The sequence below is a fragment of the Rhipicephalus sanguineus genome, chromosome 1 (genome assembly GCF_013339695.2).
Source record: "Rhipicephalus sanguineus isolate Rsan-2018 chromosome 1, BIME_Rsan_1.4, whole genome shotgun sequence".
Classification (NCBI taxonomy): domain Eukaryota; kingdom Metazoa; phylum Arthropoda; class Arachnida; order Ixodida; family Ixodidae; genus Rhipicephalus; species Rhipicephalus sanguineus.
This window is the reverse complement of record NC_051176.1, coordinates 208,280,848-208,303,313: the sequence shown is the minus strand read 5'-3', so window position 1 is coordinate 208,303,313 and position 22,466 is coordinate 208,280,848. Positions and strand designations below refer to the sequence as shown.

The 22,466-nt window shown below is 45.3% G+C and overlaps 1 protein-coding gene across 1 annotated transcript in view; it reads left to right on the top strand.

Annotated features, from left to right (window-relative positions):
- The first annotated feature begins 4,519 nt into the window (after nt 1-4,519).
- Nucleotides 4,520-22,466, top strand: part of LOC119381360 (uncharacterized) — a 50,221-nt gene continuing 32,274 nt past the window's right edge. Inside the window, exons 1-3 of the mRNA XM_037649221.2 lie at nt 4,520-4,772; nt 4,969-5,043; nt 6,530-6,685. Coding sequence (XP_037505149.1) covers nt 4,547-4,772; nt 4,969-5,043; nt 6,530-6,685 — 457 coding nt within the window. The 5' untranslated portion in view covers nt 4,520-4,546. The remainder of the gene's footprint in view (nt 4,773-4,968; nt 5,044-6,529; nt 6,686-22,466) is intronic.

Below are 22,466 nucleotides of genomic sequence, written 5' to 3'. Positions count from 1 at the left end.
AATGGCAGGAAATGATAGGATATGAACGACCATGCAGTCAAAGATATGGACGACACTTCTAGTTATCCCTAGACAGCGCAATACGCGTTGTATTTTAGAGAGAAAGAGCAGAGGAAGGCAGGGAGGTTAACTAGAAGTTTGTGTCCGGTATGCTATCCTGCACTGGGGTTGGGGAATGGGGGGTTGAAAGCGAGAGAGAGAAAATAAATAACAAAGGAAAAAAAAAACAGTCACAACCACACACACACGAGAGCGTTCCGCTCAGAGGCGCTCCGACAGGCCAGTGGATCGCAGGAAGGCTAGTAGCGCTTGTAAAGCCTTCTTCTGCGACGTTATGTCCGGACGATGGCGTAGTAGCCTTTCTTCTGATAGGGGCTGGTCGTCCAACTTGTTGAAAGCATGGCAAAGAGATTGTCTCTGTGTGCTACATTCCGGACAGTCACACAGAACATGCCGAATAGTTTATTCGTCGCCGCAGTGTTCACAGGCGGTGGTGTCGGCCATCCCTATGCGGAATGCATACGCATGGGTAAACGCGACGCCCAGCCATAATCTACACAGAACGGTAGCGTCACCTCGGCGAAGTCTTGATGGCAGTCGAAGGCTTAACGTGGGATCAAAGGAGTGTAGTCGTGCATGCAATGAAATGTGGCTCATTCAAATTTGACATGATGCATTGGCGAGCGAGCATGCGGAGCTTCCGAGCAGCGTCTGTCCTAGAACGAGGTATCGACAGGTCGCGGTGCTCTGTATGGGCTGAACGGGCAGCTTGATCGGCCCGTTCATTGCCGATAATACCGCAGTGACTTGGTAGCCATTGAAATGTAATGCGGTGTCCTTTCTCGGTTAGGTGGTGGAACATCTCGGCAGTGTCAAATACCAACTGTTCGTGCGGACCGCGGCGTAAAGTCGACAGTAGAGACTGCAGTGCCGCCTTGGAGTCGCTAGAAAATCGTCCACCTTTTTCTCATTTGGTCGTTAATGAATAGCAGCGCGGCGCGAAGCGCTGTGAGCTCTGCTGCCTGTCGATGTTGTTGGGTGAGCCGTCCTGAACTTGATAGTTGTGGCGATCGTTGGAATCACGACCGCCGCTGTTGAACTGCTCGGTATAGGACGGAGCCGTCAGTGTAGACGTGAGTCGAGTCGTGATACTTCTCGTACAATAGAAGTAAAACGAGCTGTTTAAGAGCTGGTGCTGACAGGTCTTGTTTTTTCTGCACGCCTGGTATTGTCAGGTTGATGATTGGTTGTTTCAGGCACCATTGAGGAACCGAAGGTCTCGCCGCTGGTGTGAAGCCAGTTGGTAGAGATTCGCCGCGTGTGGTTACTGTTCGGCAAAAGGAGGTGCGTGGTCTGTCCATCTGGTAGAGAGGCTAGGTGGCGGGCGAGATGCCTTATGTGGGTCCTCAGCGCTTCAACCTCAATATGAGTCTTAATGAGGTGGTCCTTGGCGATGGCTATGGTCGCCGCTGTTGAAGCACTTTGAGGCAGGCCTAAACAAATCCGGAGGGTCTGGGCCTGAACACTTTGTAGCATGCGTCGACTTGTCTTGTTTGCGTTAGTTAATGCAGGTAAACTGTATCGCAGGAAACCGAGAAACAGCACCCTCTACAGTTGTGACATAGCACTGGGCGACATTCCCCAAGTCTTTCCCGCGAAGAACTTGAAGAGGTGGGAAATGCCTGTCAACCGCTTTTTCAGGTACGAGACGTGAGGATTCCATGATATTTCTCTGTCTGTTATGACGCCCAGGAACTTGTGTGATCGACAATACGGTATACTTTGACCATTGATTGATACACTGTAGTTAGTCATGGGTTTGCGCGTAAATGCCAGAAGATCACACTTTCCGGTAGAAATTTCCAGACCTCGATCACGGAGGTACAGAGCAATTTGAGTAGCAGCTCTCTGGATTCTCGCTCGCAGCTGCAGACGAGTTACCGCAGATGTCCAGACGCAGATATCATCTGCGTATGTTGACAAACAAACAGTGCTTGGCAGGTGTGCATGGAGAGCAATCAGCGTAAGATTGAACAGCACAGGGCTCAGCACACCGCCCTGGGGAACACCACGATAACTGTAGTGTAGTGAGGTGCGCCCGTCCTCCCTGATCACAAAAAAGAATCGCATGCAGAGGTAGCTGCATATCCATTTAAACATTCGACCGCCCACTCCGACGTCTTCTGGTAACGTTGTCATAGGCCCCTTTGACGTCAATGAACAAAGAAGCGCAAAGACGCTTGCGGTCTTTCTCGTGCTCCACGAAGGTGATTAGGTCGATGACGCTATCAATTGATGATCGACCATGGCGAAAGCCGGCCATGGTATCTGGGGAGATGTTATTGTATTCCATGTACCACACCAGGCGTCCGAGGATCATCCTCTCCATCACTTTGCCCACGCAACTAGCCAATGCGATCGACGATATGATGCTAGTTCCAGCGGTGACTTACCAGGCATCAACAGTGGTACCAAACGACTTGTTTTCCAACTTAAGGGGGGTGTGCCCTCCTGCCAAGATTCGTTATATAGCTCAAGCAGAGCAATTCTCGCGCGCTCACCCAGATGACACAGGGCTCTGTAGGAGATTCCGTCAGGTCCTGGTGCTGACGAACGTTTGCACGAAGCGAGTGCTGCCTTGAGCTCTTGGATGGAGAAGGGGAGGTCCATGCGGGGGTCACGTGGTGGTGGACAGCTGTTCGAAAGTGGTAAACTGTCGGGTGCTGTAGGTTGTCCAGATAATCTGGCGCAGAATTCTTCTGCTACGTCAATATCTGGTCGCTTTTGGTAAACGCCTAAAGCCTTGAATGGCGACCTCTGAACGGGGGATGACCGCAAACCTCGTACCGTCCTCCATAGCTGCGATAAAGGCTTACGAGGGTCGAGCGACTCGCAGAAAGCAGTCCAGCGTTGGAATTCGAGCTTATCCAACCGGCGCTGGACCTTTTTATGCATACGTCTAGCAGTCCGTAAATCGTCGATACGCGTTGAAAGATTTCAGACAGCTAGATATCCTTCGAGAGAGATTAATATTCGCCTTCATTTTCGCAGTTCCAAAGTGCACTTCACGCTCAACCATCAAGACGACATGGATCTATATACGAGGCTCTAATATATATTGTCCTACAATTTATATAATTAGTCAGTTTAATGAAAATTGGCTGAGGTTTAACTCTTGTGAACCTAGTTATCACGAGCGAAAGGTATGTTTGGATTGGTTATGGAAAGACTATACACACAGTGTTTCATTAAACCTTGGCTTTATTGCAAACCTAATGGTGTGTATATTTCTGTTCCTTGAATGCCGACGGAGACGGTCTTATGGACCATAAAGTTCTCAGCAATTGTGGCTTCCCTATAACGTGATAATCTGGCCCGGTGTTTCAGCAGGCAACTTTGCCTTTGCTTGAGATTTCGCAGCCCGCCGTCTAGCTACATCTACTGGATGACTGGATCCAGCCTGTCGCTTGCGCTGAAGCGCACGCCCAGACGGCCCAGCCGGCGCACTACGGCCAGGGGCCGGACACTTCGACTAGTTTCGGTATTGGAAATAAAGCGTCCGCCATTGTTTTGGTAGGAAGCAAAAATTCAGCAACTTTTGCATGTGTGGCCTTTTTTTTTTTCAACCTACGCATCAATAAGTAAAGTTATGCAATTATGTGTAGAAATAAAATGTGTTCTTGGCTATTTTTTTGACACCCGATATATTTATTTCGACGCTTCATTCGTTGCGCCGACGGGCGGCGCTTTCGCTCTTATCTCTGCTGCTGCCATTCCGTGCGTCTGCTCCTGCCGCTTTCACTGTGTGCACGTGTAGAATTTGCGTAGTATGCCTTGAAGGGGAAAATTTTGGTGTCTGTGAGTGCCACCGTGCTCAAAATGTCCGAAAACTACGCAAACAAGGCATGCTGCGCTTCTGTGTGGTGCGACAGCTCAGGAAGGAACAGCACAGCGACATTTTTCCGCTTCCCAGCGACCGGTAAGCACACCTCTTATTCGGTCGTTACGAAGAAGCAAGCGCTATCCTTATCAAAAAAGCTACAGGGCGAACTGGAAAATTTTCCGCTGTTGCTTTACAGTGTTTTTTTTTTTTTGGTTTGGCACAGCGCCCGTAATGTTGTAAGCATGTAAAGCTACTTGTCGGCAGTTTCTCGTGAGCCGATTGCAGGCAGCTGACGTGCAGACAGAAATTTCGCTTCGGTATCGTCTGTGTTAGCCGTTGCTCTTAATTTTTTTATTTTCCACGAGAAGAAAGCTTACAAATCATGTGTACCGAATGTGCTAAATAAACGCTTCTTCGACGAACAGGTTTGGCTTTAAATCATTCCGAAGCCCAGTTTCTTGTATTGACATTACCACCTTTGACTGTTCATTAACATGAAAGAAGGCCCGCTAAACCATTTACGTAGCAGTGACCGCTTGCATTCCGTGTTACAAGAAGTTGGAGTTACCTGCGCGACGGCCGAGCTGCACTCGTGACTTTTATTGTGACTGCTTTGCAAGTCACAATAATTGTTTCGCTTTTACGTGTTGTTTATTGATATCCATGGTGGTATTTCTTCCATTTTCTAGGTGTGACGTATGGTGGAATGACACGTGCCAAAAGGGGAGACCTGGCGGGGCTGGCGTGAAAGCAAATGTGCAGTACAACGGCTACCACCTCTGCTCGTACTACTTCACTGAATGCGCTTACGCCGACCTGGCCAGAACGCGGCAGTTGTTGACGGCTGTTCCCGCTATTGCAGTGGAAGTGGTGTCCCTGATCGATGAAGGTAAGAAAACAAGGTTTTAGAGGTTTCGACTACCTTTGCTTCTTTAGTTGATTTTCGCACACCTTATTGTCTGATGCATAATTCACATGCCATATTTAGGCATGAATTCAACTGTGCCCTAGTACACTGAGATTTCATGCTACGGTCTTCCTTCGCTACCAACCTAAACGTGACTTATATCTATCCTATCTTCAAGGACCCTCCCGGGCACAAGTCACGGCTGATTCGGCTCAAGACCACCCGGGCCAAAACAGGCTCGCCGCAGTGTCAGGTATGTACGGTCGGCTTGTTGCTTTTGGGCATCATGGAAGGGACGCGTATTTTCTGCTTTGTGCAGTGACGAGAAACCTAAGGGGCGAGGTGAAGTGGGAGGGGGAGGGGGTAGGGTTGGAGAACCAAAATACAGGGTACGGCGCAAAAGTGAACAGCTTCTGTTTCTCCTCGTCGTCTGCTACGGCTCCGCGTGGCATTACGCCGCGAAATTGGCTTCCGCGTGCGCCACGGGCATTGCGTGCTATTCGGTTTTTTAGCAACGGCACTGTTTAAGCTCGAACAATCCCCGTTAGTCGCGAACAAAATTATCATCATCATGAACAAGCACGCGCCCTGTTCGTCCTATTCTTCATCTTCTGCTTCGCTCCCCGAACACGTGCGTCAATTTGTCCGGCGTGGGATGCAATAACTCTGATAGGAGAGAAAACGAGTACAGAGAGAGAGAGAGAGAGAGAAAGAAATGGAAAGAAAGAAATAGAGACAGAGAGAGAGAGAGAAAGAAAGAAGCGATAAATAGAGAGAGAAAGGGAAGGAAGAGAACCAAATAGATATAGAGAGAGAAAGAAAGAAAGAAATACAAATTAACATAGACAAGAAAGTCATAAGAAACAGAGAGACAAAGAAAGAGAAAAATAAAGAAAAACAAGGAACGCAGCCCGGCTCCGCACTACCTTCAGGCTTGCCACCACTCGTGAGCAGCTGCCTAAATTTTTTTATTTTTTTTTATTGCACGATCATGTGCGGTGCACGGTGTTCCAGAATGCTGGCGCAGCTAAATATGCGAATATTTTCTTTTCACAACGAGCGAATTCACGCTCGTAGAAGACGCAGCGCTCTTGGCGTTGCAGCAAACGATACAACAGGAACCCGCCGCTATGGGGTATCGGATATGGTGCTGCGCAGTGAAACACGACGTCGCGGGATCAAATCGTGTTTCGATGCGGGCTAATCTTATACTCGCCTCCGATAGTCAAAATAGACCACAGTCCCTCACTAGGGCGCGTCACATGGACGTATCGTGGTTCGTAAAGCCGCACAATTCAATTCAATACGACCAAGCCAAACCTTGTCACGTGCTGCAATGATCTCCGTAGTTTGGTTGCCGCTGTATAGTAGAAATTTTACAGGAGCCAGAGTACGCGTGCCGGCGCCCAGCAGCTTTTAAATGATTGCTATTTATTTCCTCTTGTGGACAGTGTAGAATGGTAAGGCCAAAGAACTCACTATACTACAATATTCTTAGACAGCTAGTGAGAAACCAGCAATGATTAACATGTTACGGGAATGTACAACAACTATAAAATTTGGAGTATTGCTTAATGCCTTTTAAAGGGAGCATTTTTAGTTGACGACGTGCAACGATATACAATCGGAGCTGACCAGTCCGAGTTAGATTCGCCATTTTACGGAAACAGTGCTGGCATTTGTTTAAGCAATAGTCCAACATGCGAGCTTGAATGTTACTCATTTGTCCTTATTTTCAGAAGGCGACCCCACCACAGCCGGCTCCGTCTCCCATGAATCGCCGTCCCATCTCTGTATCACGCGATCATTTTTACTTACTATACGTGATACGCAGCTATACGCTACTGTGGCATGTACTGAATGTCTCCGTTTTCGATACGTTGCTAATAAAATAAGTGAGTAAACCACATTTTCTGACTACTCCTTTTTCTTGCCGAAACAAAATTTCACGCGTCAGGGCATGCTGGCTCGCGCGTATTCAACTGACAAATATTCCCAAACAATTGTTTTGTGCACGTGCTGAGATTTCGCAAAAATTAGCAACCGAAAGCTGTCGAAAACAATACGCTCCGCAGCAACACAACCTGAAAAAAAAATGCAAGCAGTGTCTTTTCCCTTTGCGGCTCACAAGGCAGTCGCGCGCTCATCGAGCGCATAGCAGACGACAAGCAGCTCGGCATTTCCTCCTCTCTCATCAACAAAAGCGTTGCCATAGCAGCATCAGAAATTTTTTGTTGTTTTTTTATTTCACAGTTTGGCCTACCAAACACCAGAGGACAAATTGGCGCTATTGGCGCAAATATCGAATACCTGGGGGGTATACTAGCTGACCTAGCCGTGCTACGGCGAGGCTGAGCGGCCAAGCGTCGGCGAAGCAGCCGTTAAAGATCCCCTAATCCACCCAGATATCGACGTTTAGTTGTGGCGTAGCAGTTGTGCACGAGTCTACGGCGAACGCTAGCGGAATTACACGCGTTTGATAATCGAAACACGGCCCTTGCTCTTATCACTCTTAGATATCTTTCAGAGATGTCTGCTGCGCACAAACACTTGCCTTCTTCACACGCCGGCTTGCTTGAAAGTCTGTTTACAATTAAAGGGAAAATAAATGTGATTCGAAAAGAAAACTGTTCCACTCATTCGCCTCTGAAAACCTACAGACCGTATATTAGGAGATGATCGACAGCAAGCACTCTTTCGCCTTCGATGGAACACTGCGATCCAACGGAACATTCCACAAACTTCAGCACAACGCTCAGCGAAAGTATAGCGAAAGTGCCGCCTTGACGCTGGATATCACAGTCATTTCTTTTGTTTATTTCAGCACTATTGACAGCACAAGCAACGTTTATTTACAAATGCTCCGCTCTTGCTAAGAACGGTGAATTTTATCACTGTAAACCATATTACACTCATATAGATGTTTTTTGGTGTCTGTAATTCACACCCATACGCCCTACGAAAAGGGTGTAACAAGCAGGATAACACCCTTTTCACCGGCATACTTCGCGGACTTACGCCCTTTATGCATCAATTTTCAAGAGTGTCATATGAAGACTACACCCTTATAGCAAAAGTGGAATTTGGTGTTTCAGCAAACATACACCCAAACACCCTTTCAAAAATATATAATAATTATAATTGTTAGGGTTTCACGTCCCAAAACAACGATATGATTATGAGAGACGCCGAAGTAGAGGGCTCCGGAAATTTCGACCACCTGGGGATCTTTAACGAGCACCTAAATCCAAGTACACGGGCCTCAAGCATTTTCGCCTCCATCGAAAATGCGGCCGCCGCGACCTGCGGCTCAGCAGTCGGGCACCATAAACACTAGACCACCATGGCGGGTCCCTTTCAAAAATACAAATAAAGCACCCCCCTCCCCGCTTCTTCTTTTTTCCCTTCCTCCTGAAGCACTATAAAGCTAATCCCATAGTATATAGTTCTTCCAGGGGAGAACTATAGCTACAATTCACCACCCACTCTGGGAAAATGCCAGATGCAACTGTGCTTATTTTGTGCTTGCATGCTATATCATAAAGTGTTGTAGCAGTGCGTGTGTGCGCACAACGATCAACTGAGGCTCAACAGCTTAAAGCAGTTGCCAGGGTACCATACCGAAACTTCTTCACAAAAATGTATAGGTTTAACATTTCAAGAAACACCCCCACACCGTACCAGTTATCAGCGTGTTATATTTGAACATATGCCCTTCGTGCACCCTTATTTGAAATAAGGGTGTGCAAAGGGCGTTTGGGTCGTATTTACACTCTTTAAAAATTGGTCAGAAATAAGGGCGTAGGAAAGCTGTTTCAGTGATCGAAACACCCTTATGGGTATGAAAAGGTTTACAGTGTACAAAAGCATAATTTCTCAGTCTAGCTCAACTTAACATTTCCCTTTAGTGTACCTTTTAACTTAATATAAACAGAGAGAATATGAAGCCACGCATTCCTTGTCATTCGTTCAAATTACCTTCGTGCATTATTTGCAAGATGGCGTTCATCAATCACATTTTTCAGCATTTCTTACGCCTGCTCATCTTTAGCGCTTAAGAAATTCGAGTGGCTCTATTGTTACAATATCACTTCTTTTATTTCATAACATTCACTGTGCTTATGTCGTAAAAGCGCATGAACGTCTCACGTTTTCTTTTCTTTTTGTGTTATTTGCCTTCTGCATGCTGTATTTGTATCGGTCTGCAGCACGGCGGTTAATCTTATCTTTTTTATATAGTGCATTCTGCGCGGGCAGGCGGGACATTTTCTGGGGGCTGAAACAATCAAACTGAACTTATCATCTCGCATGTCGTTACAATGTGTTATTCAACTCAAAATGGTCGAGTAAAAGTAATTCTAAAACACAAAGAAAAAGCCTGTTCCATTTGTCACCGAGATGAATAGAAAATGCGATGGCGCCGATTTAAAACCCTTCAGATATACCACAAAATGTAAAGCGAAGCTAAAATCGTCAGCGGTGACGGATTGTTTGCAGCTCGTGATAAAGCACGTGGGCCACCGTAAATCTTACGTGGCGAAATCAACACGAGCGTTTTAGGAAGTGGAGCCGGATAAAAATAAATTGCAGGTTCCGTTGTAAATCACTCTAGAATTTTGTCTTTTTATATTCTAGATTACAGAGGCCTAGCCAGAAATTTTTTTCGGGGGGGGGGGGTAGGGGGGGTCAACCATACTTTATGTATGTTCGTGCGTGTGTTGGTATGTGTGCGTGATATATACGCAAGCAAAATTAAAAATTTTCGGGGGGGGGGGGGGTTGACCTCCCTCCCTCCCTGGCTACGCCGCTGCTAGATTAAGCTGCTGCTGTGGAGCCGTTCTAATACAACATGCCTCATCTCCCAGATATTATCAGGCAAAAGGAAGAGAGCAAAAAATAAAAAATAAAGATCACCACAGCGACTGCTGTAAAGCGTACTTCAACGGGCTTGGTTCAATTTGTTTTTACTTTCCTAATAAACAACCATAACCGGACCGGATCAGCTAGAATGCAGTATTCTATAATTCAATACTTCATCAGGGTCCCCTGCTCTAAAAAGAAAAAAAAAAAACACTCGCCGACTTGCAGGTACTCGACATCGTAAATGCTAGTATGCCATATATTGCAGCATATATGGTGGAGAAGTGTACGCCCGTGGGAATGAAAGCACGTGCATAAGATCGTTGCGTAAAATGACAGCAACAGTAAAGGAGGCGACGTAACTATATATAGGCCTAATTCACTGCACGTACACGACTTAGAACCAACGACACACAGGTGGAAACATTTCATGTAGCTTTTTTTTTTTCGGTTGATGTATACCCTTGCCGTTTTTGCAATAATATTGCGCGAGCGTTGACCCCTGGATATGGTAGCGCTTATAATATAGCCGAGAAGTAACGCGACTTCCGACGTGGTGCGCAAGCATAGTGTGCGCACTAGTGGGCGAGCGCAGCATGCTGCGCTGGTTGCTTGGAGAGGCGTACGCACTATCAGCGTTATTTATTTATTTATTTATTTATTTATTTATTTATTTATTTATTTATTTATTTATTTATTTATACTGCAGCCCTATTTAAGGCTATACGGCAGAAATGGGAAAGTTATATAATGCTAGTAACACAACAAGGAAAAAGAAAGAAATCCTGCGCTTAATGTAACTCCGTGCACTACCGTGAACCCTGAGGAAGTGCCTAGCAGGGGCAACCCAGCGATTTCCTCGGTACTTGCCACCGCCTCGTCGATGACGCGCTTACCGAGGTGGTGGCGCCCTTTCTTGCACGGCACGGGCACCAGCCGCAGGTTTCAGAAGCGTTTTTTGCGATTTTAGGTAAGCGATTGCGATTAATTCTCGGTTATTTCTGAAGTTTATAATATTTTAGACCTTGTTAGTTTATCTTGCACTGGTTTTGAGATTTGTTGCCCTTGTTTTAGGCCTTCATTGACCACTGCGTGACCATGCGACATGAGACGGTGGATGGACGACAAGCCGGGCCTCTAAAGTGCTATACGCACATTAAAATGCATGACAATACTACAATGCTAAAACAAATCTACACACGAGTAATAGGGTTTTACGTCCGAAAACCAACCCCGATATGATTACGATCGCGGGACGCCGTAGTGTAGGGCTCCGGAAATGTTCGACAATCATGTGTTTTTTAACGTGCACCTAAATCGAAGCACACGGGCTTCTAGCATTACGCCGCCGACGATATGCGGCCACCGCTGCCGGGATTCGATCCCGCGGCCTTCGGGTCAGCATTCGAGCACCATAACCACTAGACCACCGTGGCGGGTCACACACAAGAGAACAATAATAAAAATGAAGTAACGTGCAAATTTGGGCGAGTTTGTGATGTATGGTGAACCACAACGCAACTGCCCAGACGAGGACAATAAGAGGGACGAACAAGGTGCCGTTTGCCTTTCTTCTTATCGTTCTGGTCTCGGAAGTTGTGCTGTGGGTTGCCATTCAAAATAAGGTAGTCTACATGTTGGTAAGATGCTCTTCAATTAAAACTGAAATATTTTAGTCGTAAAGAGTGAGTGTTACCAGAAAGAGAACTCCAAAGTTCTATTGCACGTGGAAAGAAAGTGTATTTAGATACACATTTACGAGCAAAGAAAGATGTCACGTTCAAGACGTGGGAGCTAATCTTTGGTTAGTAAATGTGATGAGGTTACCGTAAGAGAGGCCGGAGGCGGCGTTAATATTTGCATGTAAAATTTTTAAAGCTTCCATTTCATAGCGCGAGAGTAGTTATTTAATATTGATTTAATATTCGATTACTGTAGGGCTAGTGTCGGTGAGAACCTCTGGCTGTAGTTATGGAAAGTGAAACGGATATACTTTCATTGACTGTTATCGAGACAGCATATTTCACATTGTTTGTAGGGCAAACAGACCATGCACGCGTATTCAAGAACAGTGCGAATGAGTGTTTTATATAGAAGTGTACCGAGGGGTCCGAGGTAATGTGCAGCGCAAATAGCCTAATTTTTTTAGAGCTTTGCCGGCTACATATTCAGTGTGGTTAGTCCAAGAAAGTTGTTCTCGGAGAATGAAGTCTAAATATTTGTATTGCGAGACTCTTCTTTACATTAGCTGCCATGTAAAAAAATAGTCATAAGAGAAGGGGTTACGTCCATTGGTAAATGACATCCTGATGCTTTTAAAAAGTTAATATTCATTTGCCACGTTTTGCACCAATCGCTAAAAGACATGTGGGATTGTAGAAGACGGTAATGATCATCAGTTGAATTGATGGATTCATATAGAACGCAGTCGTGTGTGTAAGTATGATATTAGATCAGGTGCTATGAGGCAAATCATTAATGTAAAGTGAAAATAATAAAGGGCCTAATACGGATCCCTGAGGAACACCGAAAGGGGCGTCAACTAGGGACAATTCTGTTGAGAAAGACAAATTGTGAGTGATAATGAATAAAACTGGTTATCCAAGAAACAATACGATGGTTATTGAGAACGGCGTTTAGTTTTACCAGTAGCTTAGACCGAATTGCCGAGTAAACGCTTCAGAGATATCAATAAAAATGGCATCTACTTGTTCACCTAGATCTAGATTATAAGTAACGTCATGCGCACAATCGACGAATTGTGTTGCAGTTCAATAACGGAAACCACGCTGACCTGATGTTACGACATTATTAGAGTCAAGGAATTCGGTTATATGTTTGTGACTGTTCTGTTTTAAGATCTTACAAGAATGAGGTGTAAGAGATATCGGTCCGTAATTAGAGAGAATTTGTTTATCGCCTTATTTATACAAAGAAAGTTCTCTGGCCGTTTTCTATGAACATGATACTATACACCAAAGTCTAAGAATTTCTGATTCATTACTATAAGCTTAGAATAACAGAGAGCTGAGCTGGTTGGTAAGTATTCATTCTAAAAAGACAGGGCGTGCAAACACGGACACAAGAAAAAAGTCAGGACACCACAAACGGCGTTTGTGGTGTCGTGACTTCTTTCTTGTGTCCGTGTTTGCACGCCCTGTCTTTTTAGAATGATCACTATAAGGTACTATGCTGTCCATAGGGAGTATCGCGCATGGAAAGAATTTGGAATGTCATCAGAGCCTGTGTGCTTTTCAGCATCAAGGTTCAGCGTCAGGTTTAAGACCCCATCAGAGCTTAATACGATATCGTCTAGTTTATTGGTCGGCGCAACATAACTAAGCTTTGGAACTATAAGGTTATTGCGGGTGAAAACAGACTGTAACTACGAGTTCAACATATTCGAAACTACAATGGGCCCGCTAGTTATAGCGTCGTTAATTTTAAAGGGGGTACTGTCAGTCGTACTAGGTAAGAGAGATGTGCAGGACCTGCTAGGATTTGATTTGAGAAGTAGGGGGGATTGCACTAAAGAATTGAAATCTCTAGCATTTTTAGTACTGGCGCGAAGGTGTTCCTTGGCTTGTTCAAAGGAGGCGCGAGCCTCGACGCTAGATTGTTTAGATTTATGTAGTATGCAGGCACGGCGTGGTGGCTGCAAGATGTCGCCGTTAATCCAAGGATGGTTATAACTTATCTTCTTAGTTTTCAGCGGAGAGTAATGATTGATGCACGAATTTACCTTTTTAACTACTTAAAATATTCAACCAGACCGTCAACACAACGCTCGGTAGTGAGCTAAACAAATTGGTCGGAGTTATCTGCCAGAGTGTCAGTGAGAGACGTGTCATCAGCCTTAGTGAAATCATGATACATGGTATAAGTGAAGCTTTTATGTGGAATGTGACAGTTAATGCGCACAAGAACTGTGTTATGATTCGAGATTCCTTCCAAGATCTCATATCTGAAACCTGAATGAGCAAGACTGTCACTAATAAACACTAAGCTAATTATGGAGTTCTGCCGCGTATTTTTCTCAACTAATTGTATTAGGTTATGTGACAAAGACAAGATACTTAAATATCTGCAAACAGAGGCACTATAGGCGGAATACGCAAGGGAAGGCCCGTAAATACCGGGAACAAAGTCGTCCAGAAAAATTACATTTGAACTATCAAGGTTATGGTCATGCATGGAATGTGAAATATTAACAAAAATATCTTTAAGGCTATCAGGGGTGGGGGGGGGGGATAAAGACCGCGTGTATTTAAGTCTGCTTATTCACTAGTATAGTCTGCACCAAAATGATTCAATATTAGCACCGCCTGTTAAAAACTTAGTTAAAATGTTAATGCAAAAGCAAGGCGACACTACCCCTTTCCTATTCTGACGATCATACCGGAGAGCAATGTAACCAGGAGGCATGAATTCAGAGTCATGCCTCCTGGTTACATCGTGGAGCCATGTTTCTATGATACAAGTAACATGAAGAGAACATGAAGAAACTAGCAAAAAATTGCGGAAATTTGTTAATAATGCTTGCGACATTAACACTCAGAAGCGCAAGATCTTTGGCGGGTTGATAGGGTGGTCAAGCTGATGATGAAGATACCTCTGGCAATCTGCGCTATAATGTAAACCACAAGCGAATACTAAAGTCTATTTGAGGGACAGTCCCAGTTATAACGAATATTTTTGATAAATAAATGATCAAACCGCATTTTAACAACCGATCCGTTATTCTGTTGCACAGCTGAAGCGTCCCATATCTTTTTACGTGCTGCGCGTACTCTATAGGGCAAAAATGTTCGGAAATCTTGAAACCGGAATTTTTCAACGTGTAAGCATTTTAACAGTGAAGCTGTTTAAGCTGTCGGTAACTTCTGCTCCGTCGTGCAAACTTTCTCAGGTGGACATGCGCCACAAGAAGTGGGCACGTCCCGCTACCGAGTACAGCAGGTGCGAGTGTCAAACGAAAACGAAGACGCGAAAAAGACAGAGAGAGAGAGAAAGAAAGTGATAGACGAAAGAGGAAGAGAATAATAGAGAGAAATAAAGGGAATTAGGACATAAAAAGATAAAAAGACAGAAAAACATATACAAAGAGAGAAAGAAAGAGAGAGAGAGAGAGAGATAGATAGAAAGAAAGATAGAAAGACAGAGAAAGAAACAGACACGAAAGAGAGATAAAGAAAACAGAGAGCAAGACAGAAAGAGAAGGAAATAAGAGAAATAACAAGAAACAAAGAAAAAGAGAGATGGAACAGGAAGAAAGAGAAATAACACAGAAAGAGCGAGAAAGAAATAGACAGAAAAGGATAGGAATAGAAAGAAACAGATACAGAGAAGAGATACAAGAAACAGAGAGAAAGAGAGAGAAGAAAGAAAGAAAAAATAAAGATAAACAAGGAAGGCCACCCCAGCTGCGCTCTTCCTTCAGGCATGGCACCGCTAGCGCGGAGCTGTTTTTGTTTTGTTTCAGCAACAGCTGCTTATCCTTAAAATCCGGCAACTTTAGAATGACAGGCCGATAGCACCCAGGACGCGTTCTACCTAACCTGTGGAAACGCTGGAGACGCGGACAGTCAACGGAAAGTCTGCTGAACACGTTCACGACCTTGGAATGCAGTGTGTCACGATTCTCGTCTTTATCTTCCAGTATACCATGAAAAATTATGTTGTTTCTTCGGGAACGGTTTTCAAGGTCGCCATATTCGGCAGTTACTTCAGCCACCGTGCGCTTTAAGCAAACCAGCTTGGAACGAAGCTGTTCAGAGTCTTGCTCAGGCAGAGCTTTCGAACACGAGTTTTCAGGAGCAGCCACACGCAATTCCAAGTTGTCCAAACCTGTTTTCAGGGTTTTTTTTGTTATAATTGAAGATAGGTCTTTCAACATAACTTTTTTGCATGTTACTAAATAGGAAAGAACCTTCACAAGTGTTATTACAATTTGACATTGCCGACTTGGCCGACAACTCAAGAGCGCTAAGGGAAGATTCATGGGACTCATCAGGTTTGCTCGTCTTTGAGGACAGCATTTTCTTGGGGCCGGGATTGAGCTCATTGTTCCCGCTCAAGAGTGGGCGACTGGGGCAAGTACCGACATGGTAATAGTTGCACAAAAGACTGCTATGCGAATAATCATGTGGCCAACACAACAGCACCAGGAATTGATCATAATAGTGGATACAGTCTGAGTTGTCGAAGTAACATACCTGTGCAAACAACATGTTATTTAGGCAGCGTGCTGAGGTTGCTGCTGCTGCTGTTGCATTGCCCACTGCCGGGACGTTCGAACGGCGGAGCCTTTATTACTGGTGATGCTTGGCGTCACCGGTCTGATGGCGTCACTTGGGGTAGCTGTCCACAGGTGTGCGCAGAATCACTGGTGTGGCAAGTAAGTGCGCCGAGAAACCACGGCAATCGCACGCTTCGGGGACGGGGCTGTACCACAGCAAACCGCCAGTGTTTGCCACGTGTACGTCCGAACTAGCGTTCGCCACGCACTGGAGACGAACGACAAGGCCGGCGACGGAATTCAGGAGCTGTGCAAACAGCTCTTGGATTTAGGCAACATGATGAGGCTGAGGTTGCCGTTGTGGCCTTGCCCACTCCCCCTGTGCTATCATGTGTTCAGAAAGCCGGTGTGACGCTGATCGACGTCGTATTGCTGATCTCGTTGCTTCTGGTCGATGTATGAAACTATCGCATCCTGGGGTTAACATTGATGTCATATTATAAAAAAAATATTGAATGGGTATACATGCAAGGGTGTACAGCCGTCAGCACGCTTAACTCGAACGCTCCGCCGCGTGGCCTCGACCCGCTTTGACTGACGCCAGCGCCGCGAAGCGTTGTGCGCGGTATGTTTCCTGCAGCTAACGATAGATGGAGCGCGGGTCGATTTCACTAGTAAATTTATGTTTGCCATCTGCCTGACCGGCGGGTCGAATACACTCACTTGGAAGGTCCGTTTTCACCGCGTTTCGCTATTTGCTTCGTTCTCACGCGCGCCCATGAAATTCGTTGGCGTATTGCTCATCTCGGCAATGAACCTATGCCAGCACTTATTGCCTATGCCAGCACTTATTGCCTATGCCAGCACTGTAATATTGCTGGCATAGGCAATAAGTTTAACGAAAAGAATCAGGCGCAAAAGAGACGAACACAAGAGGTGACATGGACGAATACTTCTTGTGTTCGTCTCTTTTGCGCCTCATTCTTTTCGTTAAACATGCACGAACTAGCCCAGCAAAAAGTTCTAATAGGCAATAAAGTTCGCTGGAAATTACGTGTAAAATATTTCCCTTATAAGTAAGGGCTCTCAAACATGCGGCATGCGGGCAGCATGCGGTCCGACGCGCACGTCGCTCTCTCCTCCCCATAGTTTTAATTTTTTTTTTCATAAGTATATTCATGAGCTACGCAGACGTGAATGGTATCAAGCATTTTTTTTCCTGAGTCGCATCATGCGGTCACCATGTGTTAAACCATAACCGTAGAACGAAAAACTCTGTACTTCGGAATCGGCGTCCAGATTTCTGTCATTCTTGAGATCAGTAACGATATGTTTCTGGAAACCTGACGTCAAATCCCTGTCAGGAGGAGAGAAGGAAAGGCAGGGAAGGTCAACCAGTTCAGGACAACCAGGTTTGCTACCCTACAAGTGAGAACAGGAGGGGCGGGGAGATTAAAAGACGGAGACGAAAGAGAGATAAAGACAGCACATAACACAGCACGCAGACAGTCACTCACAGTCCGTCACTATTTCGTGGTATGCGACATCACTGTCACCCTTTCAGAAATGACCCATATATAATATGAGATATGGGAAAGGCCTTTCAGATGGCCTTTCACATGTTCAACCCCCCAATTTACTAGTTGCGCGAAGGAATGGTTTTGCAAAAACTTTAGAAGTTCACGAGATGGGAAAGACAATTGGATAGAAGAATATGATTCAGCGTTTCACGGTATACTATGGGGTAATTAAAATCACCCAAAAAAACTGCATCGACTGAGAAGGGACAGAAGATGGCTTCGAGTGGTCTTAGGCGAATGTGATTCTTTCTTTTTTAACTGCCTAAATGGACATTAACCGAAGGAATTAGTGGAATACGTATTCGCATACATCCGACGTGCAATAAACAAAGCCAAGCTTGTTTGCTCCTATAAGTCGTAAACGATTACTTTGAACGATAGAGCGGGATTGATCAAGGGCTCTTTTTTTTTTTTTGTTAAACACAACCTAATCTAACCAACACGCAATGAAGCTAAGGAAGATATAGGGGGCATTACTTGTATGTTTTAACTGTAGTACAGTATACTATACTAAAGTTATAAATACGACACAAATGGAAAGAATATAAAGGGGATGAACAATCAAATTGCCGCAGGTAGGGACCGAACCTACAGCCTGAGCCAACCTGAGTCGAACATGCGGATAAGGTAATATTCACATGGTGACCATGTGCGTTAAGCGAATTCTCTACAAAGTACAATTTGGCATAAATGCACGGAAGCTTTGTTATCTCACTCTCTGAGCGTCTTAGGTGCTTTACGATCAATCAACGCTAAGCACGCACAAACATCAACTGGCACAACACCAAAGCGCTGCTCGAAATCCAATGAACGAAAGGGTTATTCATTACGCCATACTTACGCGAAAACGCCCGATGAACAATAAGAAACGCTAAGAACAAAAGAATAACAGCGGCTAAAAACGTACTAACTCGAACTGCTGAGAATTTTTCTATCCCTTCGTATGTAGGAAAGCGCGGCAGCACTATGGCAATTAGTCATCTGGATGCTCCTTTTCTTATAGGTATAAGTAAATAATAAAAGAACAAATCTCTTGCGTGCGCTTTTTTAGAAGAGAAAAAAAATTCTTTCCCGATTTCATTTCAGGAAGCGCCATTCAAATGAATGTCATACTCGAGATTAATCTTCCAAGCGGGCTTTTCATCCTGCCAAGGAATAAGAAGGTTCAAAATGCTTGAAAATGTGATGAAAAAAAAAAACGCGAAAAGATCGAGCCGAAGCTAAGCACGCCTTTTTTCTTTTTATATGCAGTACTGGGCCGAAGAATTATGATTGTGAGGAAGCACGCATACAGTGAATCTGTATAAAATTGAGCTTTTCTGAGAATAATCTTGTTCAAAACGAGCAACCTGTTTTCTTTCTATCTCTCTTTAAATAAAATACGCGTCAAAAAGCAGCTCGTGGCTTGAACCTAGAAAATGACCAGTACAGAGAATGCAAGCCCTTCAAGACGAGGTTTGTTACGTTCAAAGAACTCACCATACCTGTATAGTTTCCTCTGAATAACATTTCAAAAAGAAAGCAGGCTATAAAAAAGAAACGCCCACGCAGAACTGAATGAAAGGCATTTGGCACCACCAAGTTACCTTCTGTCTTTAAGAATCAACTTCTGAGTTCACGGGCTACTGAACAAATAATTATACCTGTAATCTTTGTCACCGCTTGTGCCTCGTAGTCATTAATGCCTTCGGCGAGCCCCAGTCAATTGTCTGTGAAGCACCAAAAGTCGACACGTTTTGCATGCGACCTTTGCCCCATTTGTTCTCTCCTGCGTGAGATCTTGAAGAAACGTATTCGCGTCGTATATATGACGCGAAAATTGAGCGGTGGGAATAAACAGAATATAGAAGAGTGCTTGGTTCCGCGTTTCCCCTTAATAACCGCACCCGTCCTCTCCGAAATGCGACGATAGTAATTGCAAGCTTGCAGACGAAGAATGAGGCAGCGAATTCTGCAGAACTCATTTATAATCGCACTTTTCTGAGATGCATTTCATTGTGATAACTTAAATAGTGGTATTCAAGTTATAGTTCTCGTGCGCGGAAGTGAAAAGCATCTCTCACAGTTCTCTCTCTCTTTGTTTTACTCTGCACCAAAAGATAACTCTAAGTTCTTCCACGCCTGCTAGTTTTCGATGCCGTGTATTAAGGCTGTTCTAGCCTTCGTGTACATAGGGAATCCCTTTCCTCGCGTCTGTTCTATTCTTCGTTCATCGCTCCTGGACCCCTCTCGGCAGATCCTTGGTGCATCTTTTCGCTTGACGCACTGATTCCATGGGAGCTTGCTTGGTCGCTCGTTTCTGTTCTTGTCTCTTCGTTCTCAGATCAGGCGGTCATTTCCAAATTATCTTTTCCTGTAGCTCGTTCCTTTGCGGGTTCGTTTTCTTGTTTTTATTCGCTTTTGCTTTTCTGATACGTTAAAGGCCAGGCAGCGTCATTAATCCATTTGTTGTATTCTTCCTTAAGTTGAGCGCTTTGTTTATATACCCCACAACTGCTCAGAAGGTGGTATAGAGACGGGTGCCGATTAGACGCCTGGTATCTTTCTCACAGAAGCAAATATCACTTGAACGCGGCTTCGTGCATCGGTGACGCAAAAAGCCAGAGACGTGCAGCTCCATTGTTTGTTTATTGAGTCTTCTACGCTTTTGTAGCGTGAAACAAACAACTGCGTACGTTCATATTTCTTTCCCATATCGCTGTTCTTTCTCTCTCTCTTTTACACATACGCATATCGCAATCTTTGTGTGTTCACCACTTTGCTTTTGCTACGTTTCAGCAATAAACTTTTGTGCTTATTAAGAGAGCCCGCATGTTGCGCAAAACATACTCTTAACCCACACAAAAGGTCGGCAGGTGTTAAACTCTTGCAACACAAGAAAGCTTTGCAGCACCCACATACGACAAGATGAGCCGCAAAGAGCAGTACATATGTTCGGCATTAAAGTGGGTTATTTTAATGCCCCTTTTCGTGTTGTGCATGTATTCGTCTTCCGATCGCTGCGCCCGTCGTTGTTCCGCGTCTCGCTTCCGCAGTTCGTGATAACCTTGTGTTTGGCATCTTGTTCGTACAAACGCCGAAGCACGATCAGCGACTCGCACTTTCTCCGCAGTGGCATAGGGAACTCAAGCTCAAGTTTGGGCTCGACGCTCGCGCGGCCGAGCTATGCGTTACTGGGGATAGGCGCTGCCGTCGAGGGCTGTTTATCGCTGGATGTCGCTGCGGTGGCGGCAAAGACACGTGCGCGCATGCGCTCCTCATTCGGCCCGGAGCGCTGCTACTCAGCAATAGTTACATTCTTAGAATTTCTGACGCACCACAGATACAATCCGAGAGCTCTACGTGTGTGCGGAAACGGGGGCGCAGTGTTGTAGCGAAAGGAGACGCACTGTGGATATTTCCAGTTACGATAGGAGCAGTGGCGCCGCTCGACGTTGCTTTGGAAGCCTATACTTGCGCGGCCTTCCCCGCGAGCCGCAAGGGCGTGCACGCTCCATCGCTCGCCTCCTCACCGCCGACTAGAGCCGCCGGCAACAGCCGACGTAGCAGCAATTGCACCTCGCTCTACATAAATACACAGTGCGCCCGCGCCCTCTTTCATGCACACCTGTTACTCTGCAGAGTAATGCCGAGATGAGGAGTCGGCTGCGCGCGCATGCGTTTTTATCACTCGCTCACAGCTGTTTACGCACGCATCCGCGGAGGGGTTTTAAATGCGAAGCATTTCTTAGCGAACCTTTGGCACTTTGAGCGTTTCTATCTACGTATATCTATCTATCTATCTATCTATCTATCTATCTATCTATCTATCTATCTATCTATCTAGCCGCCTACGTCTGGGTGCTCTCATGATCGCCTCCTTAACTTGGTGTAGACCAAAATGTTCGTGGGAGGGTAAGAGGACTTGACGAATATGACTGTCTGGTCATGACATGAATAACGTGAAAATCCTGTCGCGTACGTCGTCAAACGATTTCCTGTACACACGTGTGGCACATACCCGTTTACCACGGGCCGTGGTATACGGGTATGAGCCACAGGTGATTGAAAATTTATGTCTACCAAAGTACGGCGACAACAGACATTGGCAAAAACCGACGCCTACAGAGTTGACCCGAAGAATGCAAAGAATAAAAATCAGGATCTCAGTAGGAATCGAACCCAATCATTATGGGTGGCAGTCAGGTATTCTACCACAGAGCCATGCCAGGTCTCGAAACTCCTTTGGAAAAACACCCTATGCAAGCGTAATGTCGGTGCAACGTCAAGTGTGATTGTGGTGCTGGCTGTTTAATTTTATAACAAAGCAATAAACGCTACATATGTACTCCTACGATGTGAGGTTGACGTCTGTGGTTTCAGTGTTGGCTCAGCTTTTATAGCAGTCTAATAAACATTACATTTGTAATCCTATGATTCAGCAAGCTATATTCAAGAGTCGCTCGACCCCGGATGAATACGCTAACGAAAGTTACGTACGATATTCCCATCATCGCGCCATAAAGTGTACTTCGTTTCCATAACACTGACGTATGTAGACTAACGTGAGTGCTGACGTTACGTCAGACAATAAGTTACCCTCTAAGTGCCAGTGTTGTCGACACACATCTACTACACATCTACTATCTACATCTACACATCTACTACACATCTACTGTGCACACATCTACTACGCTTACAAAACACGTCATCCATCTCGCATAGGCGTGCGCAGGGGGGGGGGCGCTGCGATGAACATCCCCCCCCCCCCTGAAAGGACACCCTGCGCACGCCTATGCCATCTCGTACAACTTGGCTCAAAGCAAAAAAAAATGCAGCATAGAACTACTCGCTGACTGCTTCGCATTAAACCGATTCTCACAAGGTGTGGGATCTGCCGAATTTTTTTTCGTCACTGGTTGTTTTGCATCAAGGTCACCGGCCTTTTTAGGGGACCTCCAACACAGACGCCAATATGGACGCCTTAGGTGTCTATAACAAATCCTGCACAAATGCACC